Source organism: Sander lucioperca, chromosome 3, assembly GCF_008315115.2.
Source record: "Sander lucioperca isolate FBNREF2018 chromosome 3, SLUC_FBN_1.2, whole genome shotgun sequence".
Taxonomy (NCBI): domain Eukaryota; kingdom Metazoa; phylum Chordata; class Actinopteri; order Perciformes; family Percidae; genus Sander; species Sander lucioperca.
The window spans coordinates 45,160,202-45,176,544 of NC_050175.1; the positions used below are offsets into that span (position 1 = coordinate 45,160,202).

The 16,343-nt window shown below is 41.1% G+C and overlaps 1 protein-coding gene across 1 annotated transcript; it reads left to right on the forward strand.

The window, feature by feature from the left end:
* Positions 1 to 4,439: 4,439 nt before the first annotated feature.
* slc7a6os (solute carrier family 7 member 6 opposite strand) lies at positions 4,440 to 14,384 on the forward strand. The gene is made up of 5 exons (XM_031290667.2): positions 4,440 to 4,703; positions 5,265 to 5,591; positions 8,241 to 8,447; positions 9,855 to 9,987; positions 13,434 to 14,384. The coding sequence occupies exons 1-5, from the start codon at positions 4,515 to 4,517 to the stop codon at positions 13,565 to 13,567; spliced, it is 990 nt and encodes a 329-aa protein (XP_031146527.1). The 5' UTR covers positions 4,440 to 4,514; the 3' UTR covers positions 13,568 to 14,384.
* The last annotated feature ends 1,959 nt before the right edge of the window (positions 14,385 to 16,343 follow it).

Sequence of the window (16,343 nt, forward strand, 5' to 3'; positions counted from 1 at the left end):
TGACAGCGGTGTCTGTGAGCATCACTGGCCGGCCAGCAGAGAGGCGATCCCGGCCGCCACCAGCTGGCTGTCCCGTCAGACTGAAGCTTCTGACAACATCGGAGAAAATGTGCAGTTGGCCATCAATGTTTGTAAAACTGCCCATATTCAAACTCTACACAGTTAATTGCTCGCATAAAAAAGTCTCAATAGTGAATTTAGTTGTGAAATAGCAGACAAAAATTGTAAGAAGTTTCCAGTTGTTTGCTGCTGCTGCTACGGCAAACTCCCGATCTAGATTATAGAATCGATTGCTTTTTTATAATTTCCATCTGCTATTTCACACACGTTTTCCGTTTGAACACATTGTCATCAATATTAACAAGGTTTAAAATGACCCATTTTTCAAATTTGGATATCGTTTCAAAATCAGAAATCAAATGAACGAAAAAGTACACAGGCTGTACAAAAGGCCGTCAATCAGGAGTGATTGTTGTGAGTACATGTCGGAGAATAGCGCGGACACGCACCTCACACTGCGCGTACCACCCAGAGAAAAAAGTGAGAGAAAGAAAAAGGAGAGGTCGCAGTTCGGACGATGACTACCCGGTTGAGATTGTGTGTGTGTGTGTGTGTGTGTGTGTGTGTGTGTGTGTGTGTGTGTGTGTGTGTGTGTGTCCTCGAGATCTGACAACACACTAACACACGTAGCAGAGCTACCCACACCCATGTTTGTACTGTTGCTTAATTAAATAAAACATCAAAAGAGAGAAGTTGTCTCCGTCCGTGTTTTAAACAGACACACCTGGGGCGAAGTTGGAAACCAGAATCAGCTTTAAATACAGTCCTAATCTAGTCCTCACTAACACGGGCCCAATTATAGTAACTACATGAAAACTTCACTGTTGTGGCATGAAATGTGGTTTGTGTTTAGCCTACATCATCAGTTTCTATCATGTGAAATAAGAGGATAAGCCAGCCTGGTGGCCAAGCTGCAGACAGATGCTCCTCAACAGTGAGCTCCCCAGCAGTCAGCTCCCCCTGCTGTTCATAAGGTACCTCTGCACCCCTTTCGTTTCAGACCCTCCCACCAGCCCTTGGGCCACGCCTCCTCATTTACATTGACATGTGTCAAGTCCAAATGAAAAGCCAATGTTAAATGTAAATTCAAAAGCCAAATATTAAATCCAAATGAAAATCCAATGTTAAATTGAAATCGAAAAGCCAAATATTAAATCCAAATTAAAAGCCAATGTTAAATTGAAATTCAAAAGCCAAATATTAAATCCAAATTAAAAGCCAATGTTAAATTTAAATTCAAAAGCCAAATATTAAATCCAAATGGAAAAGCCAATGTTAAATTTAAATTCAAAAGCCAAATATTAAATCCAAATGGAAAAGCCAAATGGAAAATTTAAAAAATAATAATAATATTTTTAATTTGATCAATGGAAAATTTTAAAAAATAATAATATTTTTAATTTGATCAATGGAAAATTTAAAAAAATAATAATATTTTTAATTTGATCTTGCTTCGTTTTCTCTTTGGACTTTCAATTTGAATTATGAATAAATATTTCCTCCATAGAAAGAAACCCAAATTTCTGATAGGCCTATAGAAACTTTTTGAAAATAGGTCAAATTTGACCCGAGGACAACAGGAGAACAATTTGCTTTTAAAAGTGATAGTTTGGGATTCTGAAGTGGGGATTGCATCAGGTGCTTACGGTACGTATGAGATGTGTGACTTTGGTGTTTTCTTTAAAACACCAAAGTCACACATCGCATACGGTTAGCTCGGATTCACCAATGTCACACAGGAACACAAACCAACAAACCAATCGAGGCAGCGGGACAGCAAGTCCTGTGTTCTGTGAGGTAAAATCACAGTTTATATGAAAAGGAGTCTGGTGGCTTTGAAGAGAGCATATGGGTTAAAGTGTCTATTCTCAGGAATTAATGTCCAATTAGAGTCCATTAATGACCTTATAATGGACACATTGTAGAGCATTAAAACCCTCTATTGCATGAATTATTTTTTAAACATGGTAAAAATATCTTGATGTGTTTTTATGACTCCAGGTTGCTTAAATAATGCAAATGTAAAATAAAAATTTTAAAAATATTAAAGGGGGGGTAGTTGGTAATTTCTTGCCATATGGCAACAACGCACATTTGTGGAAAGTGCCAAAAAATCCATTATTTCTTTAAAAACATGCTTTTATTGAAAAAAATACCAAACAAATTCAACTTATATTTATTAAAATGCATAGCCCAATGTGTTTACAGTAAAATTAGTTTAGTTTTAATTGTAGTTTGTGGTGATTATTAATAATAACACTGTAATATAGTTATATACATGCAAGAAATGCATTTACATTAATGTGTAATTAATAAGTCAGATAATATATTAATTACAAAAGGACTGGAATAACATAATATAAATACATTTAATATTTTTTTCCTTTTGAAATATTATAAATAATTGCAAACATAGTGTCAGAGTAGCCTCAAGTAATGTAACTCAATCTGAGCCCATTAGGCTGAATGGACCCATTTCACTTCAATATTTGCATAATGTTGCCATATGGCAACAAATTAATTTTAGCCTTTTACAGAAAGAATATTGCATTTTAACTGGTTTAAATGATGAAAATTTTAAGTTTACTTGCCCCAGATAACAGTTGAATTTTAATTTTTTTTTCAAAGAAATGCTTCTAAAATAAAAAAATAAAAAAACCTACATTTTGGCTGCTACTGGCACGTGAACTTCAGTGTGGCACAAGTGCAGAAAAGGGGCCGGCAAACAGGATTTCCTGGTTAGGTGATGTCATCAAATATATAAAGGTTCAAAATAAAAGAACCATTTACACAATTAAACTGATATTGATTTTTTTGCATGGCTAATATATGTTTTTCTGCTGCAGCTTTCCTGCCGGTCCTGCCTGCTTCTCTAAAACTGTAAAAAGCTTCCTCCATTTAGACTCTCTCTGGCTCTCTGTTTCCTGAAAGGTTAGCAAAATGGTGCAAATTCACGTGTCAAAGTTCAACTAAGTTGTTAGGACCCCCTGACCCCTTGGGACCCTGGACCAGGGCCAGGGCCCACTAATCCATTCATGTTTGCAGGTTTACACGTGGAAGTGACAGCAGCGTTGGTTTGAACTGTTGTCTGTTTGACCAGTGCTTCGTTGTACAGATCCTGCCTTAGTTCATTTGTTCTGTGAAAACTATTTGTGTTCTCAGTTTTCTCTATTTTGTTTTTGTTGCTTTGCACTTCTTCAACATTCTGCTTTTGTGCAATACCCCCACATCATCACATCCCCTTCACCATACCTAGAGATTGGCATGGTTTTACTTCAGTTAGCCTAATAGCTGGTTTAATTTGCATTGAGAGATGATTTTATGGAAAGTACCCCATGCCAGTCTCTAGGTATGGTGAAGGGTATGTGATGATGTGGGGCTATTTTAATTCCAAAGGCCAAGGGAACTTTATCAGGATGCATAGTATCCTGGATCCATGAAATAACTGGCCTTTAAAAATACACATCTGCCTGCCTCTATGGGAATTTAACATAGGGGTGTACTGACTTTTGTTGCCAGCGGTTTAGACATTAATGGCTGTGTGTTGAGTTATTTTGAGGGGACAGCACATTTACACTGTTAAACAAGCTGTACACTTCATACTTTACATTGTAGCAAAGTGTAATTTCTTCAGTGTTGTCCCATTAAAAGATATAATAAAATATTTACTAAAATGTGAGGGGTGTACTCACTTTTGTGAGATACTGTAAGTTTTAAGCTGGTGATCATAACCTGGAACAGTGGCAGATGAGCGCCATCTGCTGGCTATCCAAGGTCCAAGGTTTAATTTTTAATGGAAAACAATGATGTATGCAACTAGCAATTCTATTAATTTATCCTACTTATTGGGCTTATCGAAGGTGCCAGAAAACTGTTTTAAGCCTTGGGAAGGCTAGAATTTTAAAAGCCTTTTGGAAGATTTTCTATAATTCTATTTCCAAATTTAATTCATTTATTCTTCATTTAAAACACACCAATGAAGTAGAATTATCAATTGATTTATTATTAATAATCCAACTTTTGAATATCCTAATTTAATATAGGCATACATTAAGGCCTACTGTTATCGGTCACACTTTAGTTTTGTGATGAAAAAATAATATTGGTTATAATTAACCTATATTATCAAGAGTAGTACTCCAGACTCGGAATAAGTTTATTAAGGGAAGATTTTAAGTAATTTAACTACACGGAATAATGTTTTGACGAAACCTATTTTATACAGTCATCAAACGAAAACATTAAGAAAATCGAGAATATCAATGATTTAGTTATTCTTGCGGAAGAGCAATTCATTTGCGGACATATTTATTATTTATTATTATTGATCCCCTATAAATAGTCCATGGTCCTCCCCCTATAGCTTCCGGGCGGAAATAAAGGCGGAGCTTTCCCGTTTCCCTCCTCCCAGTCTGCCAGACAAACCAGACAAACTCAGCAGACAGAGGAACAACATGGATCCGAACACGACGATTCTGAGAGTCAAGAGGAAAAGGGGGACCGACCCAGCAGATGCGTTGTTGTTGGCGTGTAAACGTATCCGGCCGGAGACGTCCCAGGGCTCAGGCGAAACGGTACCGGAGCCGAATGAAGCCGAGGTGGAAAATTCTGTCTTCAAACTCGTGGCGACCGTAGCGACACAGGTGAGAGGCCCGCTACTACAGCCACAGTGCTGGCTAACGACTACGCAGCTGGCGGTGGAAACGGCATTTAAACGTTAGTTAGCGTGTCGGTACAAACGTACCGATTTAGTGAATTTGACTGACTGATGGCAAGCTGAATTTGACTACCTAAAACGATGGTAGTGGTTAGAAAACAAACGCGCCTTCTGTGCTAGCTAGTTGTTGTTAGCATAATGCTCCGTTTAGGCAACGTTGTTAGCCGACATTAGCCGTAACGTCACATCAGCCCCAAATTGCATTAACGTTAGTGTGTACAATGGTTAGCTCATTTTGTTGATGTTGATCATAACGTCAGTTTAGCTGCTAATACTTTTTCGGTGTAATGTTATTACACGTTAAGTTGACTCTTTTTCTTCCTGCCTTTTACTGAAATGGTCACATGCTGACCGGTGTTTGGGTTGTGAGATGTTGGTACCTGCTTAATTTCCTTCAACTTCTAGCTAGGTAGTAAAGCCAAATGTCTTCGCCTTTCAGTGTTCGAGCCCTGTAAATAAAATTCACTTTTTGTCATCTCATCACCAGGATGCTCCTGTTCAGACACAGGTGCGACAGGCTTTGGCTCGGCCTCGCATGGCCCACGCACTGCGCCCCTCTGCGGCCAGTTCCCAACGGATCATTGGGGACCTCCGGAGCACAAAGTGGAGCACCCGGAGGGAGGAACGCTACAGAATCCTCTCCAGCCACCGTACAGGGCTGTCCAGCCCAGCGGAGCAGCACACCAACCAGACGGAAGCTTCTGATGGTGTGGAGGACACTGGGAAAGAGCAGGACAAATGTTTGGGTCTCGGTGCAATCCAGGTGGTTGATCTCCTACATGAGGATGTAGAGGACCAGGACAAGTCTAGCAAGGTGAGTTGAGAATGATATAGTGTATCGCCTGCTTCACTTGTTTCACAAACACATCATGGATACATTCCTTTTTAAAAAATTAAAAAATAACAGTCAACGGTGTAAAACATTAATATGGCAGAAAGAATAAAAAGCACTCTGAAGTGTGGTTAATTTTTTCTTTAAAACGCTCATATTATGCTCATTTTCAGGTTCATAATTGTATTTAGAGGTTATATCAGAGTAGGTTTACATGGTTTAATTTTCAAAAAACACCATATTTTTGTTGTACTGCACATTGCTGCAGCTCCTCTTTTCACCCTGTGTGTTGAGCTCTCTGTTTTAGCTACAGAGTGAGGCATCGCACTTCTGTTCCATCTTTGTTGGGAGTCACACATGCTCAGTAGCTAGGTAAGGACTACTAGCCAGTCAGAAGCAGAGTATGAGGGCGTGTCCTGACAGTACCTAGGTAAGGACTACTAGCCAGTCAGAAGTAGAGTATGAGGGCGTGCCCTGACAGTACCTAGGTAAGGACTACTAGCCAGTCAGAAGCAGAGTATGAGGGCGTGCCATGCTAGCAGCTAGGCGAGCATTATAACGTGTGTTCCAAAGTGACCACGTTTGTCTCTGAAGTAAAGGCTGGACTACAATAGAGCTGTTTGGAGCAGTTTGTGAACAGTGTTTTCTGTTGGAGATGGTAAGTGACTTTGGGGTGGACTTTGGGCTTTTTACCTTTTTTGTAAAGCTGTAACGTGCACAAAAAAGTATATAATGCAATAAAGGAAAGGGAAATGGCCAAAAAGCATAATATGAGCACTTGTAATTGACAATAATGCTTGTGTACCACCAGTGTGGGAGACGGTATTATACCTTTATCAACCTGGTGAACAAGCCTTACATAAATATGCAGAAATTTGACAACTTACCCACAGTTATCCCCCGGTCCCATCTTCATCTGTAGCCAGTATGTTTTCCCAAGCCATAAGGAAGTTGTTGCACTGTTATACAATTGCTATGAACAAAGTGAAACGAAAGCTTACTGTATCTTAACCGTTTTGCTTTCTCAGTCACGTGTCTTTAGATTTGGCAGCTTTGTTCAGACTCTAAGGCTGAAATAACCTTCTCCCCTCCTTCTGTACCAGTAGAACCTGCTAAGTAATTTCTTTTTCGTTCACAGAAATTAAAACAACAGAAGAGCAGTATTGAGACGAGTAGTTGTATTAATAAAATTTTAACAATAACATTTCCATCCTGACAAAATAAAATGTCGAATTAACCTAATTTGTAAAGGAAAAAAAAAAGGGTTATTGATGGCAGTGCTCAGCAGCAACGTGGTTTTTGGAATAGTACAGTGAATCTGTATTGGTATCAGGAAATCTTCCTACCGGTTATTAAAAGATATTCCTCGATAATACTCAATATCTTATAAGCTAGTGCGTAGATGGGCGCGGCGGAGCCAGCTTCAAAGTTTCCAGTTTAACGTTATCAGGTTATTCACATTGAGTTTAAATCCCAAATATTGCCAAATGGGCGCCTTTGCTTGTCACTTTCGCTTCCACACCTAGTCCTGTGCCATCGTCCTCTTGTCGGTCAACTCTCCTGACTCTCGTCACGTGAAGTGAAACCTGACTCTGTCCTCTGTGCTGCGACTGCTGTACAGAGCAGACACTTTATCATTGTAGTGTCTTCACCTGACGTACTGATGTATTAATAACACCCTCAAGGGCCTTCATTTGAGGAACGTGGGCACTGATATGTGAAAATTTGAAAAAAGAAAAAACAATGGAGGGGGCAGTGGGCAAGTAATGTAATCGGTGTATGCTCGAACACCGTGTAATACCAGCAACACCAGTTACCCCGGCAATCCTAATTTCGAGACAATACCCAGTCCTATCGCTGAGTGAGTGACTGTCCCATTTGGTCGGGGGTCAGAGCTGCTTCCCAGCAGCTTTCTTCAAGCTGTCCACAACACTGCACATTTATGACACTGTCCTTTTAGGTTGCTGGCGGCTAACCCATCACACACACACACGCACAACTGTTGTGCAGATGCATTGAGTGTTACCAAAGGGTTATAACAGTAAATATTTGATGGCATGTTAAAGCTTTAGTGCGTAACATTTTGATATTAATAAACGTCTGTTACATTCAAGCCATTGCCAAATGAGTTGATACAAAGCTAATTAGGAATGTCAGCTCCACACAACTCTCCGTATTTCTCAGTATGACTATGTTCAGAAGATTGTGTCGTCCGGCGACATTACCGCGCAGAAGCTCGAGTGAAGATAATGACCTCTTCTGAAGAGTCCACCATGTTTTTGAATCCTCCGTGTCCTTCTTGGCTGTGGGGGGGGGGTGGGGGGGAGCGTGCGCGATCACTGAAGGCTTGTATCATGTGGCTGCGCCGACAGTGTTGTCATTACTTAGAATTCCTCATGGGGGAGACAGAAACTACACACTATAGCTTTCACTGAAATATTGTTTGAATACAACAAATAGATCTGTGTGCTTGTGACATAAGGTACACGCATTTGTTTTCAGTTGTGTGCTCCTTATTGTGTAGTGTGTTAACTGTCTTTGTTAATGTGTTGGAGGTTATAGTTGAAGGCTATAGTCGACATTGCTAAGGCTGCCTTTGTTCACTCGCTCTGTGTTTTTGTTGTTGTAAAGACGCTGTCCTCAGACCCAGAAGTGATCCTGTGTAACAGCACCAAGATGCTGCGGGAGTGCCTGAGCATCACCAGAGAGAGACTGGGGGAGGAGCACCGGGAGCAGGACGACGACTACGTCTACGATCTCTACTACCAGGAAATGGTCGCACCGGGCTGGATCCAGGACATCCTGTCTGTCAGGGCCTACACCGATGAGGGAGAACTGGTGTGTGTGGATGGATGGACGGACAGATGAATGAATGCTGAACTCTGAGTGAGTGAATGAAGACGTGGGCGCAGTAGAGAGTAGACCTTTCTTTAATGTTCTAACTGCCTGTGGAATAGTTATGTGGATGAATCGTCAGCTGACATGCAGCTGGTCTTGGCTAAGCTGTACATGCTGCCCCTGCTGTCTAGCTTCTACCTTTCTTAAAGTGGCCATATTCTGCTCATTTTCAGGTTCATAATTGTATTTAGAGGTTGTACCAGAATATATTTACATGGTATAATTTTCAAAAAACACCATATTTTTGTTGTACTGTACATTGCTGCAGCTCCTCCTTTCACACGCCGTCAGGTCTCTGTTTTAGCTACAGAGTGAGACCTCTCACTGCTGTAACATCTCTGTTGTCAGTCGCACATGCTCAGTAGCTAGGTAAGGATTACATGAGCTAGCTCCAACTTCGGCCTGTACAAGGCAGCATTCTTCTAAATGAGGGCACACTTCCAACTTTGCGTGGAATACCTGCACAACAGGGACATGTAAGTAGTTCTATACAATATTTTGTAGGTTAGGGTGAATTTGTGTGTGTTGTAGCAGTGTTTTGCCATTGAGAACGAGCTAGCATGCTAGCGCTAGCATGCTAACAGTTAGTCCCCTAGGCCCGTCGTCTTGGCTAGTGACGTAGAAAGCCGTGCCGATTTTGAACAGCTCACCTGGAGACTGAAGGCAGGACACATTCAGAAACCGTATCTCACTCTAAACAGCATGGATGGTTTTTTTAAAAGTTTGCATGCGTGTGGAAGCACCAGAGACACAAAATAACACCCCAAATCCCAGAGAAAGTGATTTTTAATCATAATATAATATGGGCACTTTAATTAACTCAAAGCAGTGGCCCGGGATCAAACGCTGCTCGAGGCCAGGTCAGTCAAAACTTGTTCGGCCACATGCTGCTGTTCTAGTGAGGCAGATCATACAGATAATAACTCATTTTTATAGCAGTCTTCAAAACCAAGTTACAAAGTGCTGTACAGTAAAAACAAGATCATCATTAAAATATAAATGAAATGAAATGGATAACATTCAACAATAATAATAATACAACAATAATAGCAATAAATGGGACAAATACAGATGAGACCACCACATGGAAAAATTGTCTAAAGAAATTTGCATTCAAGTGTTTTTTTATTTTGCCCAAAAACATCCACAACAAGGAACTTCAAAAACATGTTATCTAACATATTTAAAGTACTCCATACAAAGTGATTTGATTGTCTAAAAGTGTTAATTCAAGTTTATGGCTTAAACCATGAAGCTGGCACTTATTTTTTCTTTATTACAATTTCTTTATGATGAATCAAGAGAAAGGAGGCTTTCAGATAAACGGCCTGTTGTTGTGTTTCCCAGGTGCCTGACGTCGTGGTTCATGAAGAGGAGGTGTATGAAGACGAGGACGATGAAAACGAGGAAGGCAACTGGAGGAACGACTACCCGGACGAGGGGAGCGATGCAGACAGCGACCGAGAGGAGCGCTACGGTGGTACGTATTCATCAAGTCTGTGTAGGTTTGTACGTGGGCTCTTTGTCCACCCAATCTTACCAAAGCCCTCGTTTCCATTTTCAACAAAAAAAAAGTGTATGGAGAAAACGGTGTTTGTTCATGTCTTGAATGAGCTCTCCATTTCTTATTTTTTCTGTAATAGGATCTTAAAGAGCTGTTTGGAGCAGTTTGTGAACAGTGTTTTCTGTTGGAGTGGACTTTGGGCTTTTCCTCTGCTACTACTTACCCACTGCTAGTACCAGCTCTGTTCGGCTCAGCCGCGGTTCCCCGTCCTCCTTTTCCCATTGCAGATTTAGTAGCTGGTATCGCCTCAGCTCTCTGGGAACCTCGACGGAGGTGGTACTAAATAAAGTACCTATTGGCAGGTACCAGGGACTTATTATCAGAATGGAAAACCAAAAAAGGCGAGTAGAGTCGTGTCGAGCAGGTACCATGTAATGGAAAAAACGCCCTAATAATTCCTAGTTATTATACAGTAATGATTGCTTTAATTTAGGTGAAAGGCCAGAATATTTACACTGTGTCAAGGCCATGACGCTGCTGCCTTCAAACACTTTGTGAACTCCCAATGGCCATGATGGTCATGAGTTGGTATTGTGTAGTTTGGTTAAAAAGGGAGAGCAAGGATACCCTTTGTAATAGGGTTCTGGTGTATATACTGTGTGTTTTAGTTCTAAAATCAGTGTTGTATTCTAACAGCCTTCTAGGGCACACGGTGTAGTAACTGAATATTTCCCAGCTATCTTAAGTATTAATTGGGAAATGATTGTGTCATTTCTGGCAGTGATGGAAGGCGGCACTTGGGAAGAAAACTTTGCAGTTCGCCGCGCATGCATGTTAACTACTACGCTCTACAGGGAGTCTAAATGTTCCTTTTGGTCTGTCTCTGTCTGTCTGTCTATCATACAAAATGTAGCCCCTCTTGGTGATAGTGAGGATGGCAATGTTAGAGATTTAATTCAGCCATCACAGTTGTTGCTTGGATGGTTCCTGCCATCTCAGCTGCTCACACACACGCTCCGCTTAGCGCTCTGCCGCTCTGAATAACCTGAATGGTAGATTCAAACAGCGCCCCGGAATTTATGAATGATCCAGTTTGTGACCGAGTTTGCTGTAGCGCATAGATTTACAAATGGGGTTGGGCATCGTTATCGATTCTTGATTGCGATTCTTTGAGGGGTGGAGTTGAAACGGGTCACATGCCTATTTTCACAATAGGCGGTGGTTTGCAGTTTTACCGGGCGTAAAACAAAGCCAGACTAGAGCGCCGCTTACTGTGCTCCATGGCTGCAACACAACAAGCGCCTGGCTGCTACGGACACCAAAACTTGCGCATGTTAAATTTGGAACCGATGGTCGGATTTGAAACCAAATCCTCCAAACTGACTCGTGACTGTGATTGGCGGAAACACGGTCACTGGTCCAAACAGGCCAGCAGCTGGCCAAACATGTCCGACATACTTTTTAGTGGCCCCAGGCAATCGGGCCGTTGCTTATGTCAAATCCTGTGCAAAGAGTCCAATCTGAAGTCTTAAGCTCCAGTAATTTTTCAAACATCCCCTCTGTAGGCTATACGCTCCATGTTGCCCATACACGCCAGTGTCCCTACATAAACGCTGCAAGCTGCCGGCTGCTGCCCACATTTGTTTTTGATGGAAGAACACGCAGCAGTTGGCGTTGACGCGGGATTTGTGGGGTTATCTGTCGCTAGAGTGACACTATTAGCCACCTGGTGTAGCACCTGGCGATATGGGGGAAAAAAACAATATCACAATATTGTTGCAATAAAAAGATATTGTAGGGTTGACAATTGGTGCTTTCACAAAATATTCACACATTATATTTGTAATAATCATCAGTAATGTGGATATGACTAAGATGGTAAAGGCCAATAATAGAACCGCGAGAACAGTCTGCCAAGTTCAGAAAATGACATCACTTTACTGTAATGCAGCCTTTAAAACCAGGAAAAGACACCACTTATGTCATATAGTCTTATATTTTGGATATGGTAATATCTAGTCTCATATCACGATAGTGATGGGCGATAGCCCAGCCCTAAGTGTAACTCACCTGTGAGGTTTATGGAGTCTACCTGACCGTCAAAGACTAGGAATCGGTCCCAGCTGGTAGAAACCATCTTTGTGTGGTTTGTCCAGTCCTTTTTTAGGTTTTTCCTAGTCTCCTAGTTTGTCCCTGAACTTTTTAGGACACCTACTATCTAGGGCTGGACGGTTTTGGCTAAAATCATAATCACGATTAATCGAACAAGTTACCTCGATTACGATTTTTGAACGATTATTTAAAAAAAAAAAAAAATCTTATACTGTAAATATGTTCACGGTTATTTTTTCTAATGAAAGAGTGCATAATCCTATCTTTGTGATTCTAAAATAAGGAACCAACACACGGATAGCAATTAATGCTTATTTATTAAATATTTCAAACAACTGAACTGAAATCTAAAACAGCAGATTTTACAATGAAATAAAAACTTCTAATAAAAAAGTAATTTAAGTTTTAATGTAAAAAAAAAAAAAAAGTTTCCTAAAAATGTAGAAAATAAATAATAAATGTCCATCATAAGATCAACGGGAACCTGTGGTTAACGGTCTTTTTCGGAGTTAAACTCCACAAGTGTGTCCTGCGGCTCGCCGACCGACCGACACACACACACACACACACACACACACACACACACACACACACACACACACACACACACACACACACACACACACACACACACACACAGACGTCCACAGCAGGCAGAGGCGGGGTCTGTTCTGAGTATAATAAAGCCCCGTCTGTGTTGAACAAAACATTACGTGAATTACTACGAGAATGGACGTGCATTTAATATAGGGAAAGTGCACAAGTATTAGCATCATTTGTTGTTGTTGTATGTGACGCTAAGTTCTAGTGACGATGCTATAAAGACCGTTGCCATGCTTGCGTCGCTCCCTTACCCCTCCTACCAGTCCCTGTGGCCACTTGGCCAGTGGGAATGCAAACGGGGAAAAAAGATTTTGGGGGAGTAGTTCTTAGAACTGCTTAGAAGTGTACTTTTCCTCTAAAAAGTACAAGTACTATCCGATCGGAAAGCACCTATGGTCGCAGACTGGACGGGGCGGAGTCACGGGACTACACACACGTAATATGTTTTAAGGGGAAAGTACATTAACACACAGTGGGCGGCCGCGGAAATATTAATAGGATTAAAAGACCGAAATAACCGACTTGGTAAAATTACGTCGGTTATAGGGTCTGAATTTCGGTTACGATTATTTTTCGATTAATCATCCAGCCCAAATCTCCTATCCATCTTTACTTGATCTCATGATGCTTTCCATTGAGGGCAAAGTGCGTGCGTGTGTCCGTGTCCTGTTGCTTCATTGGCTGGCCTCTGTCTCCTCTGTCTGCAGGTTACTGGGAGGAGGAGCACTCGTACAGCCAGAGGAGCTGGGGCCGCTACCAGAGGGAAGTGCTGCACGAGCTGGAATCCCGCGGTGAAGACGACAATGAGGATGATGACGGAGACAAATATAATTCCGATTGATCTATCCCTTACCCCCCCCACCCCCCACCCCCCCATGCCTGTCAGTGGATCTTCCCAATGCACTAAACACAAATGATCACCATACTCCATATTCCTCTGTGTAGGCGCGAGTGGAGGGAAACAACTACTGCAATGCCACATAATAACAATAATACTAACCACAAATGTATGTTTGAAGTAAATGAACTTCAAGAAATCCCATCTTAAAGTGTAGCAATTTTACGTGTTATGAAATTTGACAAAAGGCAAAGACAAAAATGTACTGAGAGCATCCTGTTCTTAACACCCCCGTTGCGTTACCATATATCGCTAAACCTCTTTTTAGAGTGAAATCCTCCTCCGCTCTACTACACAGATGGTGAAGGAGTAGGTGTCATTCCAGAAGGATCCACAGTGTCTTTTTCTTTTCTTTCTTTTTTTTAACTGTGGTGGAGTGAATTTGTGTGTGTGTGGGTGTTTGTCCCATGTGGATGTGTGTGTGTGTGTTAATAATGTTGCACATTAGTGTGATATGCCTTGTATGCTCTGTGCTGTTAACACTTCTGTTATAAAGACGTCTTGGGCCGCGTGTGGTTGCAATTTAGGGTGCATTTTGTGCATGGTAGTGTGTGTGTAGGTATATTTGTGTGCGTGTTAGGTTTTTGCATAATGTGAAAGCGTGACGCAAGTTTTGTTGTGGGTGTGCGAGTTTGGTTCAGAAATCCCCCTTCGAAGTTAAGATTCTGTTGGATGCTTGTTGAATTAAAGTTTTTGTAAATATGTAGATGTGTATAAAAAAGAAGGCTTTCAAAATAAACTTTAAACATCTCGGTGTCAATTTGTCCTGTAGGGTAAATACAAACTGTTTAGTTTAGGGAAATCTATTCACAAGATCAATTTGGAGATTGAACATTAAAATCTCATAATCCAAGATCCAAAGAAAGAATAAATATGCAGTCCAGTAATCTGCAATTTAAGAGGTTAAAATAAGGTTTTCTCAGCATGTTCATCTGGAGATGCTGATCTGTGGCCTGTTTCAGGAAGGAGGTTTAACAAACTCTGAGTCCAACCCTGAACTCTGAGTTGATTTCCCCTGAGATGGGAAACTGAGTTTTCGGTTCCAGAACAGCTGATTTGAGTTGGTTCAATCAACTCAGTATGTTTACTCAAGAGTTCAGCACATGCACTACTGCAGAAAGTTCTTATTGAAGAAAACCTGCTTCTGACCAGGTTAGGTTCACAGACTCAGTTACCATAGTAACTGACTCTGAGGTTAAGTTACTGCTCTTTCTGAAATGGGCTGGAGTTACCTAACCTGACTCCAGACACCTGACCTGACACTAGGCATTTGCTCGGCATATCCATCTGGGAACTTTCCGTTGGAGAACTTTTGGGACGGGGTGAAAATACTGGTTAGCTGATTGGATAAACCATCTGTCTATCACCACCTATGTTGGTGATAGACGGGCCATATCAACCAATCAGATCAACGATATATCAAACTCTTGCTGAAACCAGTCTGGAGAAGAGCAAAAACATCTTTTCCTCAGAGAAAAGCCTCCAGTGCCGTTTTTTGCTCTTTCAATGAAGGAATACTTTCTAATTCTGATAAAACTTGCGCGATAGCTACGCTCATCTTATCCGTCGAAGCCGCCATGCTGTTTAGACCAGGGGTTTTCAAACTTTTTGTGTGTGTGGACCACTATTTCTCTTCAGAGAACCTGTTGCCATCCACCGATCCATGTTGTGGTTCTAATGGCACTGGACTTGAACATCACGGCTGAGCGCCACTAGCCTATTTTAGTAATCACACAATAACTTGACAATTTAATTTAAATTTTATATCAGTGTACATATTCTTAATTTTTATGGGAATTTCCTGGTAAAATAAAGGTTAAAAAACTATTATTTTATATTTTATTTAGCTTTTCCACGGACCACCAGCAGTGCCCTCAAGGACCACTAGTGGTCCGCGGACCACAGTTTGGGAATGACACACGTCACACCTAAACCCGCCTCAAAACCAACGCTGATTGGTCGTCATTGTCTCAAGCAAGATGCCAGACTGATCTGCGAGTGGAAAACTGGAGCTCACGAGATCAGGGCGGTCTCACGAGGCTAGGAGTTACCCCTCTCTCACCTCCCTTTCTGAAATAGAAAACCCAGAGTTCCCCTCATCTCAGGGTTAACAAACTCAGAGCTTTCACTAAACCTGCTTTCTGAAACGGACCCCCGATGAGCTGCTTTCCTGAGACAATGCAGTGTTTTGATGAAGAAGGCCAGTGACAGCAAGTTGTGAAAGCTTTGGATGTCAAAGGTCTGTAGAAAATCCTTCTCAACCGGTCCTAAATTCTTTAGAAAAAAGCTCAGCTGGCCTAACTTGTTAGGAGTTCCTAGCAGAGGGAGCAGTATGAGCTAAACATGCACAACATCACAGAAAACAAACTGTCTCTCATTTTATGTTTAATTTAACAAACTGCAATGATTTGGGATTTAACAACTGTGGTTGAATAACCAAACATCAAAGCTTCACTTCCCTTAATATTCAATACTTAATATATAATACTCATGAGTACACATGATTTCAAAAAGGTTTGGACCAATACCAACGTAAGATTTAATTAATGGCACAAGATGAAAGAGCTAAACTGAAGCCGAGACGTAGTGCCATTTAAAATGAATGTGATTTTAGTTTCAGTTAAAGTGAAAGTGATTTGGTCCTGTGCATACTTACCTTGTCATACATACCAAGTGATGTATAGCTTTTAGTTATTCTACAGCAAATTGTACCTAGATC